Here is an 8,626-nt window from a genome sequence, read left to right as displayed (position 1 = left end):
TTAACTCAGAGACACAGACTGATGTGACAAAACCAGTAAGTAGGTGTACAGCATACACTGTAGTGTGTAGCACACAGGAGTATTAGCGGTACCACTTTACAATAAGTCTCTCCTTATAGATGCTAATAAATAGTTTATAGCTATATTATTAATTAATCTGTAAATGCTTTATAAACCATTATTAATGGTTTATTATGCATTAGTTAAGGGTGAGAAAAAGAAAAAAAACTGACCGGTTTCTTGCCAAATAGTGAGCCAAATGTGTTCACCTATATATTTCATCTAGAGTTGCTATATTAAACATTTCAGACTAAGTTACTATCCTGTAAGCACAATCAGCATTTGTAAACATATTTTTTATCATATAAAATTGTACTTCATAAATGCATTATAAATATACACAACTATCAATCGGAGCTTTGTTGTAAAGTGTAAAGCATAACACCATTTATTAATGAATAATAAACATTTATAAATGCCAAATGGGAGCCTTATTGTAAAGTGTAAAGCATAAAACCATTTATTAATGACAAATAAACATTCATAAATACCAAATGGGAGCCTCGACAAACACTCGACACGGTCTGCCCCTGCCTCTCAAAACCTAAACTCTGCTATCAAAACCTAACATTCCTTTGTCAAAATGTAACTCTGTTGACAAAATGACACATACTTGCATCATATGCAAACACTTACAGAGCAGGAGGAACACACTAGTCTACTTTATATAAAGCACTGCAGTCTTTGATTTCCATTGTTCATTCAGAAGGCATATTTTCAGGAGACACATTTGCAAACAACCAAAAAAGCAAATAGACCTACTCAATATTGTACATTGCAGTACCATGAATTCAGATAAAGCAAAAAAAAACCAAAACAAAAAAAACCCCATAATACAGTAATAGAAAAAACACTATACTGTAAACAAAAAATCATGACAATTGTGCATACGTGGGCTCATGGATCCCGCCGTCTGTTGGGGTCTGGCCACAGGACCTCATCAACATCGCAAGCAATGTCTTCTCTCGCTAGGCACCGGGGAAAATATCCTCTTCCATGTCAAAACCATCCATGGATTGCTGTCACCTGAATGTCGCCGCAGGCCTGTTCCATTGCCTGCAGAAGAGGCATGCAGGCATGTAGTTGGCGGTCATATACACGCCATCTCCAAGCCGAAAAAAATTCCTCTATAGGGTTTAAAAATGGTGAGTAAGGGGGCAAGCATACCACTTCAAGTTGACTTTGGTTGGAGAACCAGGCCTGGACCAGAGCAGCCCGATGGAAACTGACATTATCCCATATCACCACAAACCTGGGCTGATCTGGTCTGTTCTGTACAACTATATCATGGAGAGCATCTAGAAATGTGAGTATGTGTTGGCTATTGTATGGACCTAGTATTGCATGATGGTGCAGAAGCCCTCGAAGGCATATGGCGGCACATAATGTGATGTTTCCCCCGCGCTGCCCTGGGACGTGCACAATTGCCCTTTGGCCAATTACATTACGACCCCGTCGTCTTGTTTTGCTCAGGTCGAATCCAGCTTCATCAATGAAAATGTATTCATGAGGCTGTGCAGCTCCATCCATGGCCAAGATTCTCTGAAAAAAAGGGGAACATATTACTGTACTACAGTGCTACACATACAGAACCCCATCACACAGGTACCTGTGTAGCTCTCAGAATGGATCCATGTGGTACTGATATGGTACATATTCAGCTGCTACTGGACTTCACCAATACTCTATTGTAAATGTAAGGGACAGTTACACGTACCCGTACATATTCAGCTCGAAGTCCTTTGACCCTGTCACTGTTCCTCTCGAATGGGACTCTGTAGAGCTGCTTCATGGTGATGCTGTGTTTACCCAAGATGCGTCTGATGGTGGTGATGCTCACATGGTCTATGTTGCTGAACACTCGCCTGTCTGCAAGTATTTTCCGTCGTAGCTGGTGGAGACGGATGGCATTGTCTGCCCTCACTAGGTCCACAACAGCAAGTTCCTGCCGTTGTGTGAACAGGCGTTGGCGTCCTCCCCCAGAAGGTCTTCGAGTCATTCTAGAGAAATACAACCACATATTGTCATCGGTTTGCTTATTTTTCTTACAGTACTTCACTGTATATACTGTATCATCCACTGTACAACACTGTACTTCAATATAAGTAATCATGCTATGTTTCACAGAAACTACCACTTTGGCTGCAAAAGGAGCATTAGCACCCTGCAATACCCTGTACACTTGATATGGTAACTGTAGAACAGTACTATGAAAACCATCTGAGTAGAGTAGAAGGCAGTGAGATGAAGACAGACCTGTTTTCTAGTCGGAATTTTCTTATTACAGATGCCACTGTGAAGCGGCTTAGATGTGGGTGGACTCTCTGCCCAGCTTCCCTCATAGTCAGGCCGTGGTTGATGACATGGTCCACCAAAGTTGCTCTTATATCATCAGAAATATGGGTCCGTGCATGGCCTCTTTGACCTCCTCCTCCTCTTCCTCTTGCTCTCCCTCCATCCATGCTTGCAAAGTTCTTGAATTGGCTAAACTGAGGGCTTTTTGTGGTTGGCTAATTGGTGTTCAGTTTTGCAAGTAAGTGCCTTCAGGTGTATATTTGAGTGGTTGCAATTACCCGATGTGTTTTGTATTTTGGATACATGTGTTTTCCAAATGGCACCCTGAAATTTCATTTTTGAACGAAGTGTCTTATGTATGAAATAGAGTGTAGTATGCAGGACCATGTGTGTTGCATAAAGGAGTAAGTGTGTTGCATAATTGCAACCAGAGTGCAAAGCAGCACTTTTGTTTAAGGTATGGGTACATGTGTTTGGGGTATGGTAACAAAAGCTTCAAGTTGTGTTACTTTAGTCTAAGCATGGGTTTATAGTGTTCAAGCAACGAGCAAAAACTGTAAGTTACAATTCAGTGAAACTGACATTCATCCTTGACAGTCAGCTACATCACTGGCAGCCACTGGCTCGGCTGGCAATCAAACAACTAACTAACCAACTACAGTCAACAAACCATCAGCTAACTTAACAACACAGGTATTTACCTCCTTTTGGTTTAACTTTTTTTTTCTTTTTTACAAGCGGTTGGTCTGGACCAACAATTAAATAGTGTCCTTGTTGGATGCAGATTTCAGGGCTTCCTCCTCCGTTATAACTGTTCTCTCTTCTCAACAAATGATGACACAAAGGAATCAGCACTGACTATTTGACACATGTGGTTCTCTTTTTGCAAACAGACATTGCACTATAAGGGTAACCTAGCACACAATGATTGGACAGTAAGTAAGTAAAATTTTATTTATATAGCACATTTTAGATAAAAAGTTCACAAAGTACTTAACAAAGTATAAAAGAAAAACAGACAAAAGTTAACAAAATGCAATTCTAAAAAGATGTGTTTTTAGTTGGTTTTTAAAAGTGACCACTGAGTCCGCAGATCTTAAGTTCCAAGGAAGAGAGTTCCACAGTCTGGCAGCCACAGTGGCAAAAGCTCTATTTCCCTTGGTTTTCAGCCTTGCATGCTGAATAACAAGTAGGCCCTGAACACATGATCTCAGGGACCTACTAGGGACATAGGGCTGTAAAGGTTCAATGTAGGCTGGTGCTTGTCCTTGAAGAGCTTTAAAGGTCAGAACCAATATCTTAAAATTGACTCTGAATTCAACAGGGAGTAAGTTCAGCTGTATAAGCAATGGTGTTGCATGAGAGTACTTAGATGTTTTTGTCAGAAGCCTTGCTGACAGCACAGCTGATGATGCTGGTAGATACTAAACTAAGTAACACAGAAACACTGAGAACAAAACTTTAAACATTGATTATATTGAGATAAGCAGCCAACCCAGTCTAGATAAAGGCGAGCAGCTGGGACCGCTGCTGCACCAAAAACAGGTTTCAGTGTTTCCATGTGTGTGTGTGATGTCTTTACTTATACTGGTCAATAGACTTTAGTCAACACATTATTGAAAGGTGTTACACATGAAATAAAAACAGTGTTTGTTCCTCTGAAGCAGCTGCATTATAACCAATCTGCTCCTTTGTGGCCGTTTAAAACAGCCTTAAATAACTGTTGTTATATTTGTTGCAGCTTCTGCTCCTCTTGGACAGACGACTCTTGAGAAGACATTTTTGAATTTCAACTTTTAACTGGATAAATATCGGATATATAAACGTCTGCAACAAACTGATTCCAGCTTCGACCTCATGATAGGAATGTTTTTGTGGCTCAAGATGACCTGATATCTTTCATGATGGATACATTTGACACATGTTTCGCATATTATAGACCAACAAGTTCTTCATAGCAGTTTAAATACAGGAGTCACTTTTGGGCCCAGCAGATAAAACAGAGCCAATATTTCCTTCTTTATTTAAGTGACGTGTGTCACAGATGTGACCTAGTAAAGTGTAGCTGAACATTAGTAACGTTATTAACACTCTCATGGCGCGCTTTAAAGTTAGCGTCAGCTAAAGTAATATACTAGCAAACAACTATTTCCAGGTTCAATTTCCATCATACAGATGATGCTCGTGGCAAAAGAGTAACATTCAGAAGCCTTTTTATTATGAAGTCTGTTTCTGTTCATGAGGGATATTCAAACTGATTAAATAGATATTTTTCAGTAGTTAGCTGCTATGCGCCCATCTCAGTGTGAAGTGAACTGGAGTCTGTCTGTACTGGATCTGGATTCATCGTTGTCCCTCCAACAGCGACACAGTGATCCGGCTCGCCAATTGGTGATAATGACCCAATGAGCCTGCTAGCAGGTGCAGGAGGGCCAATCTGAGCCACAGTTATGGGGCTGATAACTGCTAATAAAGCCCATTGATAGACTGATAACATGTATTACGACTGTGATCATAATCATATGTAAATTTGAGTGTGCAGGCGCTCCTCCGTGGTTGGTGCATCCAGGGTGGATGGCTCACACCGATTGGCTAAGGACCAGGAGGCAGCGGATAAGAAGAGACCGCCAGGGACTGCCATGTCATTCATCCTCGGCCCAACCCAACCAGCAGAACGTTCACTGTGTCACTATGTTACTATGTTGGTTAACGTAAGAGCATGTAGGGGTGGACCGCCTTTTTGTTTGATCAGTTTTCTCCTGTTTTTGTTAGGCAGGGAGGAAAGTGATTGTCGTTTGGTTTAGTTCTTTTGAGTAGGTAAGTTGTGTTTATTCCTGAGATAGGCTACCTTTTGTTTGTTGTTTTGGCCTTGGGTTCACCCTGAAGTTATGGTATGCTCCCTTCCTTTGTTTAACTGCACTCATTGTAAATAAATCACTGTCACAAAATATTAAGTGTGTGACGTGCTGCTTGGGGTTGGACGGGGATGGATCACCCTTTATGTTGTGGTCTGGCCTAGACGGGCCATAACACATGAATATTAAATGTCAGCTCCCTACAAAATAAGAGCTTTTTTTTAATAACTCAGACTGAGGTCTTATTTTGAAAGCCAGAGTTTGTTGAAACTGTTTCCTGGAGCACGACCCTGAACAATTAGAAAAAGCAGATTTAAAAACACTTCACGCCATCTGTGCTCATTAAACTGACATCCATAGTTCATCTTCTCACCAGCAAAGGGCCACAAATCACCATCAATGAAGAGTTCAAGGAGATGTTAGTGACATCAGAGCTGTACGTACTGATATGACCAATATGGAAGTTCATGTTTCTGTGATTGAATCAGACTTAAAAGTAGTTGTTTTTATAGAATGGCAGAAACATGAGAGAAGCTGAATGTCTGTAATATTTGATACACTGAGTACTACTGGGTGTCCACTTATGCAGCCATGATGGAAACATCCCATTAAGAAAGAAAAATCAAACATTTGGATTCATTTTAATGAGCTCAGACTCAGAAAATGCAGAGGAGCTGGTTGTGAACTGAGCTTCAGAGAAACACAGCATACTGATATATATTCTCTGTGAAGCACTGAGTGGAAAAAGACAGAAAAACAACATGTGGATCCTGGAATAATGGGAGCTTCCATCTTTAAAGGACTGAAGAGGAAGAAGTTTACAAGGAATCATTTAGAAGAGTTTCAAACATCAACTGATTGAATCCATGAATCTGAAAACGTGTTTGTGAGTGAAAGAGACAGACATGTACAGACTGAACTATCTGTTCAACAGTCAGAGTGTTTCTGTAACAGGAGACACTCTTTACACTCCACTCAGCACAGGGACACTGAGGAACCGTATGCCATGAACCCAAATCTGAACCCAGGATAAAGAGTTTGAGTGAATGTGGTGTTGAAGGTGTGGAGGTGGATCAGAGTGTCAGAGGAGACTCTGTAGAAGGACAGAGTGCCAGCAGGACAGTCCACATACACTGCTGCTCTATTAGAGACAGAGGAGGAGGAGGAGGAGGAGGAGGAGAAGATCTGTGTTTTTATCTTATTGTGCCAGACACACTGAGGACCTTCATCAGTGCAGTACAGACTCCAGGACTGATCATTCCCTCCAAACCAACAGTCATCATTCCCTCCTTTCCTTCTGATGCTTCTGTAACTCACTGATATAAAAAGCTCTCCTCTCAACTCGACCTCCCAGTAACAGCGACCAGTCAGACCATTTCTACACAGCAGCTGTTCCCAGTAATGAAATCTGTCTGGATGATCAGGATATGACTGAACCTGCTTCACATGTGTCACCTTCCTGTTGTTGTCAGACAGTTGGAGGTTTGTGTGTACTGTGTTTGTGTCGATTGTGAGTTGACAGGAATCTGATGGAGAGAACAAACACAATCCAGCTGCAGTTATTGATCCATCATCTGTTCATTGATTGACACTTTGATGATGACTCCTGACATGATGAAGATGGTTGAATGTGTGCTGCTTTGTTTTCATGAATCCCATTAAAAACACACTTACACTTCCTCAGACCTGGTCTCAACCATCGGACTCCAGCAGGCTCCACCCTGAAAGGAGGAGGGGGGTCAGAGCAGCACAGTCAGCATGCACACATGGACATTACATGGCTCTCACACACATACTGTTAAATGGTAAATTGGCTGTATTTGTATAGTGCTTTACTTAGTCCCTGATGCTGAGAGCTCCCACCTTTCTCCTGTTTGCAGGTAGCTCCTAGTGTATGTGCTGTCCTCTTTTCCTGTGCCTGCTCTGGATTTCTGTTTAATGGACTTTGTGTTTCCTCATTTTTCACTTTTGCATTTGGACCAATAAATGCTCCTTTTTGTCACTTCCTTCCTGCCTCTGTATCTTCCACCTGGGTCGTCTCTAAATGTATTTATTTATTGTTTTCACTGCCATTATTTTATAGTGTGTGTTGGCTTTTCACAGCACATTTGTCTATGAAAAGCACTGAAATACAAATGCATTTGTGCAGGGCTTCTTGCCTTTTAATCTACAGAAAACATCTCCCTGTAGTTGTCAGCTTCTACCACAGCTCTGACTATACATATAGATTTCATCAGTGGGTTTTTTTTGGTTTTTTGTTTTTTTGGGTGGGTAACGGGATTAATCCAGATTAATTAATTAATCCATAGTAAACATGTCCTCGGCTTATCTATACAAAGATTAATCTAATCTGCTCTATTAAATATACTGAGATATCTACAAATTGCTTCTGGAGAAGTTCTCCCTAGACACCACCTACATTAATATCAATTATTGATCTGTTCATGTCTCATCTGCATGAAACAAACAGGAAGTGGGTGAAGGACACAGGAAATGTTACCAGCTCTTCCTCCTCTATTAGACATTCTCTCCATACCTGAGAGTGTCCAGTCTCCAGCCTGGATCCTTCAGTCCAGCCGACAGCATCTTCATTCCTGAGTCACCTGGATGATTGTAACTCAGGTCCAGCTCTCTCAGATGGGAGGGGTTGGAGCTCAGAGCTGAGGCGAGAGAAGAACAGCCTTCCTCTGTGATCAGACAGCCTGACAGACTGCAGACACACAAAACATAAATGGATAAATAAAGTTTTATTAAATCAAATGAACAAAATTTACTTCTCTAGTGGGTGTTATTCAATGGTCTTAGTAAGATATGCCTGACTCTATATTATACTTAAACTGAATTGCAAACTCAAACTGAACAAACTGCTCTGGACCAGGTTATAAGATCAGCATCAGTAACCATGGTGATCATGTTGAATTAAAAAAAACTTGAGAGAAAACTTTTTAGACACCATTTTAGTATGTAATAACCCACACAAATGTTCTGTATTTTATCTGTCATCAGTAAGTATCTCAACCCTGACCTGAGAGTTTCTAGTTTGCAGTAAGAACTCTTCAATCCATCAGAAAGAAGTTTCACTCCTGAGTCTTTCAAGTCAGAGTTATTCAGGTCCAGCTTCGTCACACTAGATGACTCGGAGCTCAACGCAGAGGACAGAGCTTCACAGCTTCTCTCTGACATGTTACAGTCACTCAGTCTGAAAATTAAAACATGAACAAGAAACGGACATTGTTTTTAAAATCATTGTGTGATTAGGATTTAATTACTGCTACATTTAGCAATAATTAATTTTTTTACTCGGAGTAGAGCTGCTGCTCCTCCACATCGAAAAGAGCCAGTTTAGGTGGTCCGGGCATCTGAAAAGGATGCCTTCTGGGCGCCTCCTGTGCGAGGTGTTCCAGGCATGTCCCAAA

The 8,626-nt window shown here is 41.0% G+C and overlaps 2 protein-coding genes across 2 annotated transcripts; both read right to left on the bottom strand.

The window, feature by feature from the left end:
- Positions 1–602: 602 nt before the first annotated feature.
- Positions 603–2,854, bottom strand: LOC143420804 (uncharacterized). The gene is made up of 3 exons (XM_076889100.1): positions 2,317–2,854; positions 1,778–2,060; positions 603–1,602 (listed from the first exon to the last, which is right to left on the bottom strand). The coding sequence occupies exons 1-3, from the start codon at positions 2,520–2,522 to the stop codon at positions 1,060–1,062; spliced, it is 1,032 nt and encodes a 343-aa protein (XP_076745215.1). The 5' UTR covers positions 2,523–2,854; the 3' UTR covers positions 603–1,059.
- A 439-nt stretch (positions 2,855–3,293) lies between these two features.
- Positions 3,294–8,402, bottom strand: LOC143413583 (stonustoxin subunit beta-like). Its single transcript, XM_076876823.1, has 4 exons — positions 8,236–8,402; positions 7,747–7,920; positions 6,885–6,931; positions 3,294–6,736 (listed from the first exon to the last, which is right to left on the bottom strand). The coding sequence occupies exons 1-4, from the start codon at positions 8,391–8,393 to the stop codon at positions 6,186–6,188; spliced, it is 930 nt and encodes a 309-aa protein (XP_076732938.1). The 5' UTR covers positions 8,394–8,402; the 3' UTR covers positions 3,294–6,185.
- Positions 8,403–8,626: the final 224 nt, after the last annotated feature.

This window comes from Maylandia zebra, linkage group LG2 (assembly GCF_041146795.1).
Source record: "Maylandia zebra isolate NMK-2024a linkage group LG2, Mzebra_GT3a, whole genome shotgun sequence".
NCBI classification, from domain to species: Eukaryota; Metazoa; Chordata; class Actinopteri; order Cichliformes; family Cichlidae; genus Maylandia; species Maylandia zebra.
This window is presented reverse-complemented; position numbering and strand designations above follow the sequence as displayed.